Raw genomic sequence first — 22163 nt, forward strand, 5'->3', positions numbered from 1 at the left:
AAAAAGTCTGCTTGGATCCATTTATCTAAATAATTAGAGGATTTTTATCGCTAATGCTTCTGATACGCACTTTAGCTGTTATTTCATCCTATGACCTCGGAATCCGGTTCTTAGGGGATCGGGTCTTGTTCCCGTTAATCACTTATTATTATGGCTCCTTAAACCCGACTAAGCGTCAAAAAAATCGCTCTCTGATATCTCTAGATAGGTAATAACGAGCCGATGGGCATTACTTCTGTAAACGTCTCTGCCCTGTTGACTAAACGCTTGGCAAAGGTTCAACATTTCAATCTCGATTGTGCGCGGGCTGGTTTCATAATCTGTGACTTGTGAGAATTTTTGAAATTCAAAGGCTCATTTGTGTGTCTTGCATGATATCTTGTTGTTTTGACAGCTTTCTTTGGCAGCAACCGCACCTACGGGCCCAATAGCACAGCATAAGATTATCAAATTTGTGAAAAGTGACCGGAGAATCTTGGCCGGACCAGTGCAGCAGCTAGGAAAAGCCCACGCGAGGGGTGATAAAATGATACCACGGAGCCGGGACCCCCATGTCTTTTGATATTATCATTATGCAATCTGCTGTACTCATCGATCGTTGAGTGACGAAGTTCTTGCATTGATTTTGCATTTGTTCGAGTGTTGCACACGCGCGTGTGCAGCGAATGCCAATTGTAATAAGGCAGGTCAACCGTGTTTAGCCCCGTCACTATACGTAAACATATGTAAGTAATCATTCAAATTCGTTCCAGCTAATATCGACCTACATGTACCTACATGTGGTGACAATCAATATGGAAAGCTGGCTAGTAGGATTGAGGCAGGTGATTGCAGGGCTAGGAGCCTTGCCCTCAAAATCTCATACACCCTCCGGTAACCTCTCTCATAATCATAGTACTAGCGGTTTGAAAGTTGGAGGGGTTGCAAGTACACAGATAAAGATCAATCAGATTAATCAATCCTGTATATTTTCTCTGGCCTTAAAAACTTTGTACGAGTGATAATCTATGAGTAAGTGAACAGCAGGTCCCGTCAAGAAACTATCCCAAAGATGAGAAATGAAAGACCTCGAATAGAAAATATTAGTTTGAAATAAGTTTGTGGAGCGCACGGTGGGAGAATAAAGGTTGGCAGCGCTACTAACCAATTGGTCAACTTACCATACCCTCTTTACCGAAGTGCACCAGTCTCGTCCACGAAGCTTCTTAGTTCAGCAATTGGGGTAAATTGAATTACCCGAGAATATCCAATCGTCATATATATTATCTCGTCCCTTTCAGATGGGATTCATGGGGACCTCGAGCACTCCTTGCTTGTAATTCCGGACACTATTCCACCCCCCCTTCATGACAGATGTTGATTGAGATTTGGTGGAGATATCCTGTTCGTATTAATTTCTACTGATGAGCTTGAAATTATTTGAGCTGCCCGTTTTCAGCAGTCAGGAGGAAAGACGATAACCCCATGAGTCATGGATCTAGATCCACACATGATTCTTAGCATGGAATGAATCGTATTACAGCGGTGGCGGCGACGAAGGCGACGATCATTGTATGATTATAAGAGCCAAACCGGTATTTGAAAATGCAAAGCAAATGTACATTAAATATTAGTGATGGCATTGGAAAAGATTTTTGGTTTGTTGACCAGTGTACTTGTCCTGACAGATCCGCGGATTGAAGCTGCTGGGATGGGGTAATATGATTTCTATTGAACAACTAACTGGCCAGGGCGACGCCCGGCCAGGGCAGCTCTGGTCCGGCAATTGACGTCCACGGGGCTAGTCGTATCCGATGTGTCCACATATCGGGATGCACTAGTGATCACAACCATAAGCCGACCCGGCCCGAGACAACTGCAGTAAGCAGCTTGAAATCAAGTTATCTCAAATAAAATAAGATATTTAATATGGCTTCCCTTAGCTCAGTGTATCCTTGAAAACTAAAATCTGAGTTAGAGTACCTGATCTTATGATCATTCAAGCTTATAATTAACAATTACTTGTACCTAAACTACATGTACATGTATTTCCTATAGCTATCGTATCGGGTTTGAAAACTACTAAATGTACATACATGAATAGATCCGATCTATTGTATAACGTTACTTACGTGATAAATTATAACTGCATAAACATTTATATTGACGTATAAGTGCATCGAAGTATTATAAAAGACTATCGGCATTAATATTGAAGATTCCCAGGGTAGCCGCGGCTGCGCATCAAGAATACCGTGCCCTTTTAAAATATACTTGAATTGCATGTATATACACTAGTTCGGAATGAAAAAGACTTAATTAATTTCTGCTTCATAGAGATATCACTCGACACAATTGAAGCACAATTCGCTCGAACCCATTGTGCTAGTATGATAGGACGAAGTATGTATGCTATATGAGTTCTAGAAATGTAACTTTTTATACCGAGGCTACTATGAGATGGTAAGAATTTACCCTCAAATCCCGAGTTTCCAAAAGGCCTCACGAATCAATCTAGATAATTCAGGTTTACGGTAAGCTTTAGTGATATAAGCTGCCTACCATTAGGCCACTAACCTGAAAATTATCTTCATATGGATGAATAATGCCAGGGTATGCTGATGAAGGAGTCAAGCGAATCCGCCATGCAAGATGATTGACCTCAGTTGCCGGGGGGAGTCCCTGCCTAGAATACTATGTGTGCCATTATTATGCCTTGGCGGTATACTATCTGCCATGTGTACTACGCCAAGCCCCACAGGTGGCGTCAAATAATGTTTGTTGAATGCTACTTGCATAAGCTAGAAAATAGTGCCGTTAATAGAGAATGCGTGTGGTTCTGTCATTCAATTTTCGCTTCGACTTGCAAAATTGAATGGGTATGGCGATGCATATGAGTTGCAACGTAAGGGTGGTGATGTAGGCTTATCGTTGGGGCAATCAAATATTTCGGCAGAATAATCATTGACACCCTCAGAATACATCCTTCGCATGGTGTTCTATTCCGGATATATTATGTATGTTAACATGCTTATACGACCAAATCTCACGATATTCAATCGAGCGTTGTAAGTGTCTAGGTTTTGAGGCAACATTTCGGACATACATTGTATTGTCAGGTCCCCCAATATCGCAGATTTCCAAATTCGGCTGACTAAAGTCTTCAAAATCGTATTGCAACCAGATGTCCCCGCGTAAAAATATTATAATATCTCGGTTTGTAAATGCGGTGAGCTTATGGTTTGCATGGTATATGCGATTTCTCACCCTGCCTTGCTATATCGAATCGAATTAACCTCCCAATATCCAAGCGTTAACCACTTGGTTGCAAAACACTTCCTAATCAAACTTGACACCACATCTCTTTCTGTAGAATCTTGAAGGTCAGTGTGAAGATTCGGCGCGCGTATTATATTCTCCCTATGGTACAATTTTAAAAAGATAACTTACCACGAGAGAGGGATATCACCTGCCATATTACCGTATCCTCTGAGAAAGGAGGTGTTATCCTCAGAACCGGGGTAACTGGACCCTAATCACTGAGGAAAGATATCTGCTAGCGGGAAAGAGGTACGGCACACCTGTGTGACAGACCATGTAGTAAGGAGACAGGCCATGTAGTAGGCACACGTACCTGCGTGACAGCAGCATTAGTACTAGTAGGCACACCGTGACAGCAGCACTAGTATGTAGGCATACCTGCGTGACACAGGCGGCAGGAAGAAAACCTCTAAGTCCCGGACCTCTGCCTATAGTAAGCTTCATCATCAATATCATCAACATATCATCACCACTCTCGATGTATCATGTCATATGGAGGCAGGTATGGGCGTGGTATAGGTCACCCATGCCCGCTTTCGCCAGACTCATGTGCATGTTATTCTTTGAACAAATGTATTTCCTAACTATTACAGGCCCATCAATGAAGGAGATGATTTGAACACGCTGTTGCTGGAATTGGATGCTGGTTGATGAATTTAGGGATAATTCGGTGGGGAGGAGAAACCTCATGATGAAGTTCAGTATCATGATCTGACTTTATCCTGCTAGACAGGATATATAATTTCGAATATAAACAGCATTGAGCTAGACCACTTGATCGGGGCCTAAATAACCCCCATATGGTATACAATATCCAGATATGGCTGTAACTTATCTTTTGCGTCCCACTGGCAAAGAGGAAGTCCTGATCCCTGTTTATCCTCCCCACGGGTGATAACCTATCCCGTTTACACCAAAAGCATTGTACCGTAGGGTTCTGTTCACCACAAAGTCACTTCACCGTACGCATGAGATCCTTAGGGACTTACAATTGCTGAGAATTAATTTGAAGTCGGCCATATATATTATACTTTTAGAAAGTCATCATCATAATACATTGTGCAAGAAGCCCAATATATCCAGTGTGTCAGTCCTGAATAAGCCATAATAATTGGTCCATAGATATCTGGTCTATCTCTTGAACAGTGTTTGACCTGAAGTGAGTGATTTGAGTGTCTAGTCCCAGATCATAGAAGTACTAGTCCGGTTACAGGATTAGGTAATAATATGAGAGATAGGTGGTACTTCCTACTAGAGTTCATAATGATGAAATTTGCCTTTTGATTATTCTCATGCCCCAGGGTGAGCTGCTTGCATATATGTGTGTAAGCTTGGTGCGACAGCTGAGTAAGACTGCTTCAAATTACTCATTCGGTGAAAGAAAGAAAAGAAAAGAAAAACTCTGTATTAACCCTGATTTAGTTGCATGTAGTTAATATCAAGTTGCTTTGAGCGTAGCCGAGTGATGGCGGATGATGACGAACCTAATTGATCCATGCTTGGTCATGTACGGCTAAATTTATAATTCTGGCTTATGTGATGAATTTGGATACTTATAAGGCGCTCGGATGTATACTGTAAACATATTGACTACATGTACCTATATGTACTAGCAATTTTACCTGGAATATTCCACGTGGCGTAGTGAAGGATGGGGAAAGCTTCGATTCTACTATCGACCTGTGTACCTTATGTGACTCGAGAGCGATGTTTCAGGTAGGATCGCTAGTAGTAGTATGCACAACAACACATCGCGCACGTACCCATCGTCAGAATGAACTGTCTTTCTCTTGAGTCGAGTCAGAAAAATACGTCTATCTAACCTCTTAACATGGACAGCTGCAGTGGCTGGAGAACAGTCTGCGAAAATCTATGGCATATTGAGACCGATACCAGGTTATGAAGCCACCGGGAGCCTGGAATTTGCTGAGCAGATACTCGATTTGGTAATTTCCTCAAATCTATTACGTTGAATTAATAGTTACAAGTAGAGTACTGATATCAATAATTATACGTCGAGCTTTGATAGAACCACAGGGTATCTGGCTTTCGAAGAAGAATAGCTAGAGAGCTCATATTATTATCGTAATAACAGCCTGGCAAGGTCGTCAAAATATCTTATGGGAATTGGCTGTTCCGTATCCCTCAAGCTTTGCAATTTGTGAGTAGTTTTAAGCCTGTAGGTACATGACAGGTTCCTTCTTAGCTGTCCTTCAAGGATTACTGGGTAATTTTCTTCCGGTGGCAGCTATGTACAGACCCACACCACTCTTGATTCAAAGACTGCAACTGCACATATTTGGAGGTCAGGCATCAAGATTGAGTGAACAGGCTGCCAGTGCAGGGAGCCTTTGGTGGTGGCTTGGCCGCCGAGGCTTTGTTACCCGAAACTGCTGACAAATGACGCGTAATTGACTAAACAGTGGATTGCCCAATCCGGCTAAAAAAATCACAGCACCGGGCCAATCAGAAAAACGGGGCCCCCTTCCCTTCGCTTCCACACCATCTCACTTTTTTTTTTTTTTTTTCTTTGGGGTTGTCGGGTCATTCCTTCTCGTCTTACATTATCCAGCATCGAAGCCGTCTTACTCACAACTTACCACATCATCCTTCCTACTGCCTGCCAGCAACAACAACAGACCGTATGTATGTACCTACCAGTAACCAAGAATGAGGGAATCGTTGGTAACTAAGCAGAGAGAAGATCCACTTATAGAAAAAAGAGCGAAGGCTTAGGGAAGATCAGACTCAGACATAAAGTACAGGCACAGAGCGAAACAAGAGGCGAACCAAACCAAACATCTCAGCCCATCCAGCCTTACCTAGGCTCCCCTAAAATATCTCTTTTCCCTACATCATCCTTCCAACCCAGAATCCCTTCATACTCATCTCACAACGCTTTCTCATCGCTTTATTTTTTTTCTTTCTAGCTAGAAGGAAAAAAAGAGTAAGGCTAATCAGAATTCCAGTTTCAGTCGAAAACAATAGTCAGCAGAAATTATTAGAAACCGTTTCTAGGTGGGTAATTCCCCTCCTCCTAAACTTTTCTAATATGCCCGCATTTATTGCATCATACCTATTCATATTAGCTACATCTCCTTCTCTATATTGCGCTATGGTTACGTAGACTATCTCTTTCCCTTTCCCTTCCTCATCTATTCCCACGACGTCGCTACTTAGTCAAGGCTCTACCATACGTCCATCTACATCTCTTTCTTCTATTCTTCTTCGTTAGATACCACTATTTTTCTCTTAGAAACCTCGCCTATACTCTCTCCTAAACAAAATACCCACTCTTTAAAAAAGTATATCTTATTGCTGATACTCCTGTCGCTATCACTGCTATTTATGTACTTATTACTGGTACCTGTTCAACTACTACTCTTGCTTACACTAAATCTCTACTTAGTCAACAAGACACCTCTAAACGAGCAGCCACCCCGGCCCACCCCCAACCGGAACTTGCCTGGCGAATCAGTCTTGCACCGTTTGACTCGATAGATCCATACGCGGACCCATTCCATCTAGGTACTCAAAAGATCCTGTCTTTCCATCCTATCCCATCTCACCCACACACCTACCTAACCCACCCATCTAGTCATCCATCTGCTTATAATCTATCGATCACCAGATAACGTCGACGTCCGCCTTCTTCGAGTCGCGTATTCCTACAGCAACAAATAAAAATAAAAGGTACAAAATAATCGCAAAGTTTAAAAGTAATTCGCCCTTGGGTTCACGAAAGAAGGGCCGTAGTAGTTGGAAAGTGAATTGAAGACAAGAAGGAAGGCTCACCAAACAGCATCCACTATCACAACAGGAAGGGAAAGTGTAAAGAAATATCACACCGACCGACCAGTTCATTCGTAAATATTACAGAGGAACCAAATCATGCAACCGCAGCCACAGACACTCGCCCCAGCCCCGCATCATTCTAACAATCTCCAGTCTCCTACTGCGCAGGTACAGTTACACCCCCACCCCCCTCTCTCTTCCCTTTTCCTTCCTCCACACCAACCACCGTGTCTACACGTAACCCGCACAACCATCTCGTGGACCCGCTTCGTTATCGTTGCTGACACCCCACCAGGAAGTGACAACCGAGCAGAGTTGGTATCCCTTGAATACAATTGCACCCCCACAATCAAAGAGCTCAAGAAATAGCTCTCCCTGTACAACCTGTCCTGCATCCACGACAAAGTGCTAACCAAGCGATCTGTGGCAGCTTTACGAGCCCATCTCCTTTTGGGAGAAGAGGTCCCGCCCCCGCGGCAACAGTCAGAACAACCTTCGATCCTCACACTTCTTCCAGAATCTAACGCTCCCGGTAGTTCGAGTCCTCACGAGATGGCTTCTCACGACATGAACATTGACCCGGCAATCTCGGGGGTGGGCGCTCCGCAAGCGCAACAACAACAGCAACAGCAGCAGCAACAACAGCAGCAGCAGCAGCAACAGCAGCAAATGATGGTGCAGTCACAGAGTCCACCATTGAATAACAACGCCGGAACCTCTCCTGGTGTATGCAGCGGCGGAGATCAACAGAGCGGCGCAGAAGAAGCGGGCGCGGAAGGCTCCGGACAGAAACGCGGTGGGAAAAGGGAACTTTCAACCTCCAAGCGCGCTGCACAGAATCGCGCTGCACAGGTATGCCGCTACCCATCCCACTATTCACTGTCAAAATAACCTTAATGTGAATAATCCACCTTGAACATTTGACTAACCCGCAATTTTCCCTTCTTTTTTTTGCTTAATCCGCAGCGCGCATTCCGCCAACGTAAAGAGGGTTACATCAAAAAGCTCGAGGAGCAGGTCCGCGAAGCAAACCAAATGCAGGAATCCTACAAGTTGATTCAGTCTGAGAACTACCAGCTTCGCGATTACATTATCAACCTTCAATCGCGCCTTATCGAATCTCAAGGCGAGGAGGCTGTCCCCCGCCACCTATACAGTTGCTTCAAATGTCGCCATCTTTGGCACTTTATTTGAACCATGATGCGCCACCACAGGCAGCAGCGGGTGCACCAACAGCGAATATGGGGGGTGTTGCGGGTGTCCCGGACTTGAACAATATGAACGGGAAGAGGCAACACGATGAAGACCCTAACAATGCGTTCCTGCAGAATGTTGCTGTACAAGTACAGGGCAGTGGCCTTTTCAACCAACAGCAGCAACAACAGCAAGCGGGAAACGCAAGCCCGGTACAGGCGAAGAGGGCGAAAAACATTAATGGTGGGATGGAGGGCGTTGTTCAGGAGGAAGCTCCGAAGCCAACTACTAATGGGAATGCCAACTAAGTTTCTCGAGATAGAGAACCGAGCGAAAAACAAAGCTGAGGACCTGCAGTGCTTCTGCACTTTTTTGCTTGTTCAGAAATGGAGTGTTAAGGGCAGTAGTGTACGAAACGTTTTCCGTATTTTATAGCATTTTTCCTTTCTTTCTTGGTCTTTACACCCTAATTACTCGTCCCTTAACTCGGCTCTCATCTTTTCATAGTCGAGCACAGGCTAGATGAGGTAGTTCCACCATAGGAGCGGGAGACTTCATCCGCGCGTATCAATCGATGAATATATTGATGAAAGAAACGAGTCTTAAGGAACGTTTATGTTTATGGAGGAAAATCATCCTGGGGATCAATATATATACATAGTGAGGACGACCTTTAGTTAGTCTTTCCTTCCTTAGAGGAAACCTGACTTTTTTTTTTTCCTTTTCCTTTTTTTTTTTTTTTTTTCCTATCCATAATTTCTTTTGGGGGGGTTATTCGGCGCTGAGTAAATTGAACAGCTTTTTGTTTTTTTGTTTTTTGTTTTCCTGCTTTCTGGTTTTTGTTTTTTATCTTTTTGTGTTCTGATCTTTCTCTCCAAACTACATCTGTCATTTAACGAACGAACCAACAATTGCGATAGATGGAGACGGTCCGTTACCGTTTTGGAACCTTATCGTCCCATTTGTTTTTTGTTTTTTCTTTCTTTTCCGAGCTATTTATATCTCCTGTCAGTCGTGCAGTCGCTATTTTCCTTTGACAGAAAGAAGGCTTCATCCAGCTCGTAGAGTTCTGCATGTACGTACACATAGATAGAAATATTGCCCTTTCGCCGCCCAGATATGTAGTTACACTCTTGTGGCCCCTCCTCCATTCACCACCACTACTGGCACCCACCCCAAGGCTATCTACTCCTAAACTGAGCGGTGTTTGAGCTGAGTTCAACACACGCACACACACACAGCACACACACACACACACCCCCCCCCCCCCGGAAAAACACGGTTACGTAACAACACCTCGGGAGGAAAGACCCAGTCCCCAGATCTGCTGCCATCTGAATCATTCGATCTCGCCAAGGTGCCTCAGGATCGCGGGGGGTAAGTCCCCTAGGGTGTGAGTGTGTGGGTGCGCGTGGGTACGTGGGTGGCAGTATGGAAATAAATTAAAACGAGAGCGCGGTGATCATAGTTAGGTTTTTTTTGGGAGGTTGGGGGCGCTGGGGGGCTGGGATCGGGGCGAGTGAGGGCTCGTGATGTGGTTGTGGTTTGAATTGTTACATTACTTACATAAGGTGCGGAAGAAGGCGGTCAGTGGGTAAAGTGAGTTAGGATTACATCATGTGTGACTGAGGTATGGCTACTGAGTCATGCAGGGCTAAGGCTAGAGGGATGAGTACATGTAGCACTTGTAGTACATGTAGTGATGATGAGCTGGAATGAGTGATGGCTGGAATGAGGATGATAGTATTAACTATACTCTGCATAGCTACTCTACCTATCTACACTTATATAATTATATCTACACTTATCACTTGTAGGTACTCTATCTACATGCCTAGGCTCAAACTAATTGAGGGATATGCAATAGGATGAGTAAGCATATATAACATTGGGCACTAGAAACACTGTGAACAGATGATACAGCATGCGTTTGATGAAGTATTTCTGGAACAGACAGAAGGCAAGCATTCCTTCTCTCGCTTTCGCTTACGGGCGGGCAAATCATGATCCTCCGCCCCCCCGGAATCCGGGAATCGAGTCTCCGTTGCGCGCGCGCGAGCGCCCGGATAGTAAATGAGTGGACCATAAATTGCATACTGGAGACCCTGAATCCCACCATTTATCACCCCCCATATCCTCCACCTCCCCACTTCCCACTTTTCCATAACCTGCATACCTACCGTAAAGTATCATAATTTAAAAAAGGAAAGAAAAGGTTAGAAAAAAAGAAAAAAACAACTAATAGTACACATTACAAATCCAAACCTCCTGCCCATTGATGATCAATACATGCAACCTCTCTCTACTTTTGGTCTTTTTTTCATTCCCCAAAAGACCATCGGTCCCATTAGATTATGTGAATGGATTGGTGGAATACATCGAGAGCCGGTTCGAAGGTCTTTGGGGGGCGGGGGATTGCTCTACGCAAATGCATTCCCGAGCCGGTGCTCCTACAAAACACAGTCATGATACAGTCAGCAAAAGCACACTTTCAATATGATATTCTTCCGAGGAAAGCGACAGGGATATTAATAACATCAACCACTGTAGTGCAACAGTTTAATCTAGAGCACGTGGAGGAATGATAATGAACTGACCTTGAGATATTCCACACCTTTCTCCAGGTATTCCTCCCTCGTGACGATAGCCTTCTTCCACTCAGCGTCTTTCTCGGTCTTGCTGCACCACTGTGCCGCGCCCCGCCAGGCATCCCCGATCGGGTCCTTGGCTTTTCGCACCCCTAACCCACAATCGTAGGGTAGGACGGCCATTAATTCCTTCTCAAGGCGCTCTTGGAAGCCTTGGAACATGCAGTTACCGCCGGTCAGGAAGATATCCTTTAGCGCCTTGTCTCTGTCTTCGGGATTTGATATCCGGTGCAGTAATATATCGCTCGCAATCTCGATGATACCTGCCTGGTCCACTCCTGCCATTGCGGGCTGGAATACAACCTCCGGAACTCGGATCCTCTCGATATTAAGATGGAACTGATTGGCCTCTGCCTGGTTATCGACGTCGAATGGGCGAGTTCCCCGCAAGAATGCGTGGAGCATGCTCTTGCTCCAGTCGGATTGAGCATCTTGGGTATCATTCTCGTCGAATTCGGGATCGAATTGGAGTAACTGAGCTTCAATGCTCTTGAGAGCGGTATTGAGCTCCTCCTCTTCCTCGTCCTCTTCGTCACCACCAGTACCAATATTGCGGTAAACAGCCCAGTCGTCGTCGTTACGGCCGAAATCGTCGTCCCCACCCTCGCCCGTAGGTGGTGGTACACCACGACGGCGTTTCTTAGAGGCGGGGGTGTCGGATGCGAGGTTGGCGATTGACTTCATCCGCATCTGGGAGGCGAGTGATTTGCGGTCTGACAGCTCTGCCTTGAGACGTTGGCGGTCCTTGACTTTGGCAAGAAGGGCCTCACGGGCTGCTCGGCGCTGGCCAACCCATGCTTCTAAATCTCTTTCTCGGCTTTCTACATCTTTCTGGGCTTCCTCCGCGATCCGGGCCTTCTCGGCCTCCTTCTCGGCTTTAGCACGCTGGCGGGCATCGTGGTTGGACTTCATGAGTTTTTGGTGCCGTTTTTGCTTACGGCCTTCTTCATCGAGGTCTTCATCTGGAACTTCGAGGAGGGGAAATTCTTTCGGGCCTTCCTCCTCTTCCTCGGGACCGATATCTTGTTTCCGGGCGCGGCGGATAGTCAGATCAAGTTCTTTAATCTTCTTGGCAAGGTGGGCTTCTGAGGGGAAGTCATTAGATTCCAGAAGGCGTTTGAAGTCCCGTTTTGTGTCTGTGTTTGCCCGGGCTTGGATGGTTTTGTAGTATTCAAGTTCTTGCTCCTTTTTGATGAGCTAGAGAAAGTTCTGTTAGCAAATGGGGCCGAGTATGATTCTGTGATCAAGAATAAATTACCTTTTCCAACCTCGCCTTTGCAGCTTGTTCTTGTAGTTTCCGCCCACTTTCTTTTCTCCTCTCTGCGATCCTGTCTAGTTCTTCCTGGCTCTTCTCTATCTTGATTGTCTCTACAAATGGGAATTGGATGACCCTGTCTTTCTCCTCCAATACTTCTGGATCTAGATAGGTCCTCACTTCTTCCTTGTAGCCACCGCTGATGTAACAATGCTCCATCATCAAGCTCTCTGCCTGCCATGTCTGGAGCTTCGCCGGAAAAGTTGGGTATTTCAACTGCAGCAGTTTCTGCATATAATCCGCGGACTGGGAACCTCCCCAATTAAGCCTTGTGGCCATAGATACAATACCCTTGCCGTTGAGAACCGGTATGAGATGGGTCGCAGTATTCGACGAGGACACCACCAATCCGTTCTGGCCGCCATTATAGGAGTAGGAGAAGAGGGAATCAATCCCATAGACTAGAGAGGGCGCGTTATAGCACTCAAACACCAGCTCTGTCATCACTATATATCGCACGCACGCGTTAACCACCGTCCCCCACAACAAAGAAGGGGGCAAATCTTACTCCTCCTATTATACCCCGGATTACAAACCGCCTCCGTCATGACCAGCGGATGCCCTATACCGCCTGAAGCGCCACCCTCAATCCCAAGCTTGATGAAGCAGTAATCCAGCAGCGTCTCCATCTGGTCGAAATTGCTCACTACATTCGCATCAAACGGCGTCTTTGCCTGCGCGCGCGAGTTCGGGTCCGCAAACACATCGTACCCGCAGACGGTGTACGTCTTGAGAGCTTTACGGTCGCGGTACCGCGACACGAGGGGCGGGCATAAAATTCGCGGCGAGGGGTCGTGCGAGAAGCCGGCGCGGGTCTGCCATGAGCCTGGGGAGGTCGTTAGCGGAAGTGGGTTTGGGGTTTGGGGCTCGGGGAAGTGGCGGGATGGGGCTGGGGGCGCGTACCGTTGTCTATTACGATTGCGATCTCGCCATTGTGCTTGTGGTTCTGGTCGAAGGCTGCTGTGGAGCTGGCACCGGGGGTGTACGAGGGTGTATCGCGGACTGTGTAGAGCTTCGGGGGAGGCTTGGGGGATGGGAGACGCGAGGAGGAGGCGGTGGTGGGCATTGTGCAGAGTTGGTGGGCCTATCTCATGGGCTTTTTTTTGGAGGAGGCGGAGAGGAGAGGCGATGGGGGTTATGAAAGGGATTGGGCGAATAGTGGTTGCGTGGATGCTTGATTGCTGGCTCTGAGGGTGGTGAATCTGAATTCCGGGAGCCTCAAAACATCACGAGTCGCCTCATACCCACAACGGGCAACCCCTGCCAACAGCATGCATGAATATGATAGGTAGCTCACTCATACTGATGATAGTAAAATAATTGTATAGACTTGATGATATTTGACGAAGTGAAGTTGAATTCTACGGGTATAGGTAGACAAACAATTGTATCATTTTACCTGCTACCTGTGATCTACAGCTTCCTCTAAAATCATTTCCCTTAAACAGGCTCCTTAAGACTATCCGTCGCTAGCATTGTTGTTAAGTTAGTAAGGGCCCAAAACTGGCAAAGCCCAATAAACAATACCTTCAAGATGGAAGAGCACGTTCGACTGATAATTCTTCCACATCTGAGCAACGAGCTCAGTATTCATGTTTTTGGTGTTGATTTCCTAGACTACAAGTTAACCCACAGTTCTCAATCTCCGCGCTACAAGCCTGACCCTACATGAAGAGCTGTGTTCAAGACCATAACGGCCTCGTTTAGTTTCTCCTACATAGAAATCCGAACGTCAATGGCCCATGTCAAACCTCCATTGCAGGGGGACAGCTCACGACATTGGTGATGATACGGGACAACAAAAGGCCTATATAAGAACGGTCTAGTTAGCCAGTACTATATGGAGCTTCTGGATGAGCCGCACACCTTGCTGATGCTCGTGAGGACTCTCCATATTGTATTGTGGTGGTATCTCTGGTTCTGGTGGTGTTGATAGAGGTGGTTTGTTTGGTATCTAGACCCTGTTAAGATTGATTAGATCGCTTGGCGCTAAACCCCCACGCTTAAATTCCAGAAACAAGCTTGGGTGCCTTTGAGTCCTTTTATGCGCACTCTGATTTAACCATTTGTTGATATTCGATTCACTGTCCAAAGAAACCCTAGATACGTGGTATTTTCTATAAGAAATATTTGAATATTAGAAGCATCAGGAAAGAAGTTCATGATGTGATGAGCTGTTGGATGAATTGGTTGTTAGTCAGGGACGTTACTTCGCGCCACCACCACCACCACCACCAACCTGTCGGTCAATGGGCTTACAATTCAGACAATTACCCAGTCAATTTACTCTATTTCTGCATAGAAATTAGGAATACCCTGAGTATATGAATAGTTTAATGATATAGTATAGGATATATTCACAGAACGGTCACTTAGCAAGTAACTTTAGGTATCATGTTTGCAGTAGAGCTAGAGTAAAATGCAGTTTAAGAATGTTCATTAAGAACCTTCAATTGTATCCGTCCAAAGCCAGAAATCCTCTAGAAGGCGATACATATTATACACGGGCTTCCACTCCTCCCGCCCTATCTTACAAGCAAAGTAAATCAACGCTAACCCATAACGCCCCCATCCACTCTCTCACCCGAACCCTTACTTCAGCACGACATTCGCACCTCTCAGCTCCAAATAGCGATCCGCGGCGCCGGGCGGCAGCTGCCTGATCGCCGAGTAGACCTCCTTATTCGTGTACCTCAGCTTCGTCTTCGGATCCGTGTAATTGGCCGGGAGCCCCGTAATGTCGCACCACTTCTTTGTGTGGGCCGGATGGAGCGACGGCGCACTCTCAATGTTGGAGTAAGTAGCCCCGATAGGCTGGGGCATCGCAGCGGGCGGCAAAGGCGTGGAGGTCCCGGAGTTATTCTGCGTAGCCGTTTGAGAGCGTGTCGCGTCGGTGAGGATCTGCTTGAGGGTCTTGGTACGGCGGGCAGCGGGCTTCCAGGAGGGAGACTTGAAGGGACGGGGGTGCGAGGTGATTACGTCGAGAGCGTCGAGGACGGTGTTTGTTTGTGAAGCTTGCTGGGGTGCCATCTTCTTGATTGTGATGGATTGTGTGGAGTTTATGAGACGCGTTGTTTGTGGGTTTTGTGAAAAATTGGGTTTTAATGAATTGGGTATGTAGAGGTTTCGAAGCTTCATCCTTGATCAGCAACCAGAATTCCTGCCAAGCCAGAAAAAGAACATTGACCCTCGTGCACGTGAATCTAGATTTGCACCAAGCCTAATACAACTCATCTAGCTCCTCATCTAGGAAACCTCAAGCAGCTTTCTTTGTTTGCGAATCATCTTTATCTTCTTTTAGAAAAGCTTCATACTATCTACTCTAATTGAACATCTCATACTCTTTACGAGAAGTATAATCTGCCGGCATGGGTCCTCCAAATCGAAACACATATCTTGAATACAAGCGAAACACCGCTAGGCTTATCTGCTGGGTCGTCACGACAGCAACTAATGTTTCAAAGAATCTCGGACTAGATTCATCCTCAGTAGTTGTAGATCCTACTCTTCCACCTACTCCTCCAGTTTCTCCAGTAGCTACAAAAAGAGTCAATGGAAATAATGGAAAGGGCAAACACAGAAGAAAATCTCAGCCTCAGTCTCCTTCCCCCACGGTCACCGATGACCTCACTTCTAGTGCGAGTCCAGAAATCACTGCGAACAAGCTTGTATCTCTATCGAAATTTATTTCTTCCTCGTCTATGAAAGCTGTGCCATCGACAGTTTACAGCCTTTTTGAATCTGTCATTCGGTCTAGAACCGACGCATATAATTTCTGGCTTGATATAGACTTTGCAAATCCGTCTAAAGAAACCCAGAACTCTAACAAGGGCCATAAAGCATTTATCGATGCGCTCCAGGCGGCATTCGAAACCCTCGGCGGGCTAGAATGGAAGCTCAAATGCAACGCCGAGCGGGAGCAGAAGCTCAAGGAAACCGCAACTAACAAGATAGGCCCCGTACCGAAATCAAAGGAGCTCGAGCTGGATAACATGTTCGGCGGCCTCGAGATCGACGACATAACTTCTGGCGGCGAAAACGAGGATCCCGGGGGGAACCAGAATGAGTGGCTTAAGAACATTGTCCCGAAGCAGAACAATGGTCAGAAGAAAGGCGCATCAAAGGCTCGGAAGTCTTCTGCACAGAAGGCTGCGGATTCGCAGGCTCGGAGGTTGGAGAATTACAAGATTAAGAGTGATTCTGAGGCTTTGTTCGCTGCGTTTTGTTTTATGAAGGACCTTTTTGATCTTCGGAGGTGTGTGATCTCTGTGACTGTGATGAAATGATCTTGGATGCGAATCAAATCGTAATCTAACATCATGGTTGATATTGGCCTGTAGACTGATACAAACAGCTACATTGCCGGTGTATGGCAGGAAGTTGCCAATGATACATTGAACACTGCCGTTGCAGGTGCTCTCAGCAACCTGGCAGCAGGGATGGTCAAACAGCTGCAGTTTGATATCGCTGCAGACTTCCCACAGTGTAAAAATTTCCAGTCCATCATTGATTTACTCATTCCTGGGAATGCAGAGTATAAGTCTCTGACCGGCAAGACTGCGGCCGGCTGTTCAGAGGAAACACGGGCAAATGGTGATAAAACGAACAAGGCTGGTGGTGGGACTGCAAAGCATATGCCGGCCTTCAACGGCCTTGATATCACTGAAGGTTGCCTGATAAATGCGTATCGAGATCTTGTCACGTTCATCATCGACTATCGTAAAGGTCGCAATTGCAAACCAACACCACCTATTGCTGCTCTCAAGTGGGACCCCAACTTAGATCTTCATCAATGCACTGATGATGAACGAAGAAAATGGAGATCCGATTTCGCTATCATGTGGCTCTACGACATGGTGAACCAGTTTGCATCTTCGCGGTTGACAGCAGATAAACAAGTGCAACCACTTGAAACAGTGGATTGGAAATCTGCAAAGTTTGGCCGGCGAGTTTTGTTTGGTCCCAGCGAATTCTCAGGAGAGGTGACGCAGTTAGCAATGTCACTTAAACATAGCCCTCTCATCGAGGAGATCCAGCCACATATGGTCTTCCAAGTTCAGGTAATGATGGACTCCATGACGACTTTCAAACAGTGGCACTTCCACCTCCCCTCTTCGATCGCATCACAGCGTACCATTTTTGGCCCTGATGTTCCATTCGAGCTAGGTCGGCACATGGAGGATATGGAGGCTTTTAAAGAGGACTTCATCCCCGGATCTGAGTTGCTCATGAAAGAATTCAAGAAAACCGACCCAGAACGTTGGGAATTCCCGATTAGGAATGTGCCTCCATTGGTTTCTGAGATTGGGATTGTCCTTGGCGATTCTCTTCTCTCTCGATTGACCCACCGTGCATTTCAATCCCGGTTCCTTGACACAAATAGGAATGGGTTATGGGTGTATTGTCCATGGATTTGTGGGGTAGGTCTTGCGCAGGCACTCAATGTTGTTTTTGATTGGGGTAGAATCCTATGGGATAATTCAGGTATCTCATTAGCAATGTTCCACTTCTATAACATCCTCCTAGCAAATAAACACCTCAAAGAACCTATGCCTTTATTCGAGGGTCTTCTTGAGATCTTCAGTAATCAGGTCTTTCGCGGCGGTCGTCGCCCTCGTAACAACTTCTTTAAGTACTGGAACGCCGCCTCTGGCGTGAAAGCCCAATACTTCGCTCCTCCATCGACAAAGCGTCTCCGTAAGGGCGGGGGCGTGGTCAATGATGGTGTTGAAACCAGCATGTGGCGCCGCCATGTCCGTACTTTTGACGAATTATCTAAGCTCGCTTTACTCGGGGATGCAGACTGGATACCCGATAAAGTAGACCGTACAAAATTCCCAGCCCTCATTGCCCAGCAACAGTTGGTGTCAGGATATAAGGGAAAACGGCACCTTCGCGAAACAAACACTTCGTTTCTCTCTGCAATTAAGAAAGACCTCGAGTCTGATCTCACTGGTCCTGTTCCCTTTAGTGGCCTCAACTTTCTCCTCATATTGTGGTTTTTCAACGGGTTATTCCGAAAGGTATACGAAGGAACCTTGGAACATCCCATCTCACAAGCACATCCACTAGATGCACACGGTAAATGGCAGGATACGGTATTGTACCTTGCATTATTTCCAGTATTAGCGGAGGACCAACTTGGAAGTCGCCTAGATAATGATCTTCTAAAATGTATGGCCGAGATTTTCGAGGATGAGATGGACGGATTTGAGCTGAGCGATTTTGTCTACTTCGATGAGAGAAGATCTAGGGTGAAAGAGAGATCAGAAGAAGACGATGAGCCAGGGTGGAGGGATTTTGAGAAGTTTATCGTTAGGGGCGGATTCTTCAAGGATGAAGATGATCAGAGTGACGGTGAATATTAAGCTATATGATAGCTATACGTTCAAGAAGACTAGAAAAGTCTATTGCGTAGCCTTTATATGTCACTAGACTTTAGAGAGCGAGGACAGTGTTTTGGAGGTTTCGGCGCATGTATGTCCACATATATTTATTGCAAGAACGAAGACGAAAACAAAGACAATATATAGGACAATTCCGCAAAATCCTATAATTATAACTTTTTTATTATGTCTTTCTGTTGTCCAAGATCCTACTTTGATGGGACGTGTCATGAGTAGATGCTTACTCATGAGATGTCACTCGGCCTTGGCAGATTTCATATGACTATGGCAATATTCCTAATGACAAAGCGATCAGGTATTTATCCTGAAAGAGTACTTTAGCAATATTAAATAGGGTGGTTGCACAAAGACTATTATATGTTTGATAAATCTAATTAAAGTATAACGGGACAAGGGTTGCTCGCTCACAAGTCACGACAATTCCCCTAGCTCCAGGCCCCAGTCTACTAATTTTGTCCTAGATTCCAGTACATAAATGTACATTGTTTGCAATTGTGTCTCGTGTCACGTATATTAAGCTTCTATATTAGTGCCTTTTGCACTTATTACGAGAGTAATTAAGCTTTTGTGCGGTTCCTAGATTTAACAACAGGTGTAACACAACGTGGACTTCAAATCTTATTCCCCCAACAAATATAACAAGACTTTAAAGGTGTGGGATTAGAAAGTCATATCTCATCGGAATAACCTCTCCCTGAATGCACCGTTGAATCTTATTGTGAATTATTTGGCTCAAAATTAACTTTATAAACATAATTTATAATTTCGCCAGATTCCTCCATGTTATCTTTGACCCCGGGATAGCTATGGGGACAGTGATCGATAGTCTTTTGCTATCTGATCCTATTGTCTTCTAAGCCTATCTTCAATGCTATCAAATATTGTATCAACGTTATCTATTTCCTTGAGGGCAGGATTTAGATCTCAACCGAATCCTTATTAATTATAATTAGCCATTCGCACGCATTCTATTTTCGTAGGGGTTCTGGTTCATGCTATGCTGTGTAGCAACCTCTGTGAGTATGCAGGTATTAATCTTATATCTGAGGATCTCTTGTGTTTTTCCCCAAAACGTATTGCTTTAACAGAGTCATACGTTTGTCCGTTGTTCATAATCTAGTAGCATGGTGCACGCGTGTTAGGCTCTAAATTCGGTTTCGAGTTATCCGTGTCCTAATAATCAACTAATACTGATACCGAACTTGTCCTAGGGTGTGGATGCCAAGGTGCGTGGTAACTAATAACAGCTGTTCTTGGCCGGGCATACATACTCGCGACCAGCAACAAGAACCCGAAAATGCACGTCCTAATCTGCAATTTCCATTGGAGTAGAAGTCAAAAATACACCAAAGACTTGCAGCTGCATATTCGGGTTCTTGTTGCTGGTCGCGAGTACATACACTGCATAAGCTTCCCGCCTAGGCCGCTACACAGCATGATTCACACCACACCGGGGTAGTTTCTACCCCCGTTTCAAGCTTTCTAGAAGAGTACTACAGAGAATTCAGCTGGCATTGTGCACTGCATGTCTTACCACTATGCACTCATCTCTTGTGCGAGGTTGCTGTCAATGACGCCATGAACATAAAATCACGGAACTTCAGTACCAGTGTTAAGACTTATTCGAAACGATTCCTTTCAAATTTTTTAGAGCTTGAGATCATCAGCCGGTATCACAAAGCTCAACGAGAAATAATATAGCCAAACAAAACCGCCCTAAACAAGGAGTAGTTGCGGAAGCAAAACAAGAATTAACCCCAGCCATGAAACCCAAACCCAATAGGAAAAATACATAACCCCTGATACCAGCTGTCACTGGTTATCGCCATGAAAACATCGACCGAGCTTTCTTTTCCCATCCGTTACTATTTCCCAAACAATCCATTTTTATTTTTATTTTTCCGCCGAACCCCCTTAATTCTATCCTGGACGCTTTCGGAAACATTACTCCAAACGCAAGGAATCATGGGGCGTTGTTGCCCTCGGATTACTCCGGTATCGACTCGATGACAGCCTTGGTTTTATCTGTCCTCCCCAGGCCCCAGTGCGATTTATCAGCTCCTGTAATAGGTCACCCCAAGCATCAAAGTGCGCGGCGGGTAAAAGTCAACTAACGCGACCATGAAAGGAGTAAATGAGGTGTATATAGTGGGGAGGAAGAAACCTCTCTTCGAGAAGTCCCCCGCTCGACAGGAGCGGAGATTCGTTGTGAAACCAAAATTAGGATGACAGAAGGGAGAATAGGAAACAAAAGAAAGAAAAAAAGTGACGGAGGAGGATACTAACGCAAACGAAAGGGGACCCTCTTCAGGTGGAGCATCAGCGGGGCATACATACAGAACGCCACATAATTCCTGAACGGCTTGAACTTGTCTTGGGGGTCCGGATAATACCACGCGGCGTCCTTAATGTATACACCTATTCATAGCAGACACAATTAAGAAACGAACGGTGGCAATAGAAGCCTAGATGAGAGGAGGAGGAGGCAAGATGCGTACCATCAACTTCTACATTGTAATATGAGGCAGTTCCCTTCCATTTACAGGTGGTTTGGGTGTCTGAAGGAGTGAGAAAGCTCCGGGTGATAGCACTGTGGTATTGGTCAGTAAATCCTCGACCGCAATGCTCATAGAATTGCAGTGAATGTAGCTTCACTTACGATGGCGGGAACTGTAAATTTCAAACCATTGTTAGCTATAAGAAGATATTTTGGAAATAAGAGAAGTGACAGCCCTAGGAAGCTGTAGGAGGTCTCTTACGTAGATATTTCCCTCGACAGTCTCGTATTCGTCCGACTCGGCGATGACCTTTCCGTTGATTTTGGCAGTTGCTTTTGGGGGCATTGTGGCTGTTTGGATGATGAGAGTCAGGGAATGTTAACTAGCGACTATGCAGCTTATCTGAGCTGGGATGCCTGGTCTGATGGGACCTGAAGCTTGTGGAGGTTGAAGTTTAAAGGATAGAGTACGAGGAAGGGAGCTCTAGGACCAAAGAGGAGAAACGATGGAGAACTGCAACCAAGGGATACGATTACTAGAGAAAAGGAAAGAGGCGGCCCAGGGGTGGGGGGAATTGAAGTTATTTATTCTATGTCTAAGAAGCTTTCTATGCTGACTCCATCTGCACGGCGATAACTTCAACCACGTTTATAATGATGATGATTTCCATGTTGGGTCTACCCCTCCCTAGCATTAATGATACCCACAGCCCCTCTCTGTATGAACCAGGGGTGGTGTGTTCAAGTTATGTACAAAAGCATGTAGGTATGTATCTCATAACTAAGAGTGGATACATGCGGTCAGAAAGCAGGGAATGGCGGGGGTGGGGGGGGGGGGGGGATGGATTGATGGCCCATGGGTGGGTGTGGTGGTGTCCATAGCGGGGCTGGATTGGCAGGTCTTGAACACAACAGCCGGCGGGAGAAGGGAGAAGGGCAGAAGCGGAAGAGTGTCTTGTAGCGGGTGTGTTCATAAGTGCTGTTACCTGTCCGTTCACGATAGTGAT

The 22163-nt window shown here is 45.7% G+C and overlaps 6 protein-coding genes across 6 annotated transcripts; 2 read left to right on the plus strand and 4 right to left on the minus strand.

The window, feature by feature from the left end:
* Positions 1-5700: 5700 nt before the first annotated feature.
* On the plus strand, positions 5701-8597 carry LAJ45_07224 (uncharacterized protein; the record flags this gene model as incomplete). Its single annotated transcript, XM_046116782.1, has 13 exons — positions 5701-5707; positions 5928-5946; positions 6005-6059; positions 6293-6318; positions 6710-6828; positions 6975-7019; positions 7103-7131; positions 7204-7263; positions 7391-7409; positions 7526-7577; positions 7632-7947; positions 8062-8232; positions 8310-8597. The coding sequence occupies 13 exons, from the start codon at positions 5701-5703 to the stop codon at positions 8595-8597; spliced, it is 1206 nt and encodes a 401-aa protein (XP_045970184.1).
* A 2112-nt stretch (positions 8598-10709) lies between these two features.
* LAJ45_07225 (uncharacterized protein) lies at positions 10710-13318 on the minus strand (the record flags this gene model as incomplete). Its single annotated transcript, XM_046116783.1, has 5 exons — positions 10710-10739; positions 10887-12134; positions 12196-12698; positions 12761-13078; positions 13156-13318. 5 exons carry the CDS (start codon positions 13316-13318, stop codon positions 10710-10712), a joined length of 2262 nt encoding a protein of 753 aa, XP_045970185.1.
* Positions 13319-13692: 374 nt separating this feature from the next.
* Positions 13693-14146, minus strand: LAJ45_07226 (uncharacterized protein; the record flags this gene model as incomplete). Its single annotated transcript, XM_046116784.1, has 5 exons — positions 13693-13721; positions 13780-13864; positions 13921-13965; positions 14028-14059; positions 14119-14146. The coding sequence occupies 5 exons, from the start codon at positions 14144-14146 to the stop codon at positions 13693-13695; spliced, it is 219 nt and encodes a 72-aa protein (XP_045970186.1).
* A 698-nt stretch (positions 14147-14844) lies between these two features.
* LAJ45_07227 (uncharacterized protein) lies at positions 14845-15282 on the minus strand (the record flags this gene model as incomplete). Its single annotated transcript, XM_046116785.1, has 1 exon — positions 14845-15282. The coding sequence occupies one exon, from the start codon at positions 15280-15282 to the stop codon at positions 14845-14847; it is 438 nt and encodes a 145-aa protein (XP_045970187.1).
* A 338-nt stretch (positions 15283-15620) lies between these two features.
* LAJ45_07228 (uncharacterized protein) lies at positions 15621-18620 on the plus strand (the record flags this gene model as incomplete). Its single annotated transcript, XM_046116786.1, has 2 exons — positions 15621-16507; positions 16607-18620. The coding sequence occupies 2 exons, from the start codon at positions 15621-15623 to the stop codon at positions 18618-18620; spliced, it is 2901 nt and encodes a 966-aa protein (XP_045970188.1).
* A 2026-nt stretch (positions 18621-20646) lies between these two features.
* Positions 20647-21502, minus strand: LAJ45_07229 (uncharacterized protein; the record flags this gene model as incomplete). The annotated part of the gene is made up of 5 exons (XM_046116787.1): positions 20647-20720; positions 20946-21077; positions 21158-21249; positions 21319-21329; positions 21419-21502. The coding sequence occupies 5 exons, from the start codon at positions 21500-21502 to the stop codon at positions 20647-20649; spliced, it is 393 nt and encodes a 130-aa protein (XP_045970189.1).
* Between the last annotated feature and the right edge of the window lie 661 nt (positions 21503-22163).

This window comes from Morchella importuna, assembly GCF_003444635.1.
Source record: "Morchella importuna strain M04M26 chromosome Unknown Morimp01GS022, whole genome shotgun sequence".
NCBI lineage: Eukaryota > Fungi > Ascomycota > Pezizomycetes > Pezizales > Morchellaceae > Morchella > Morchella importuna.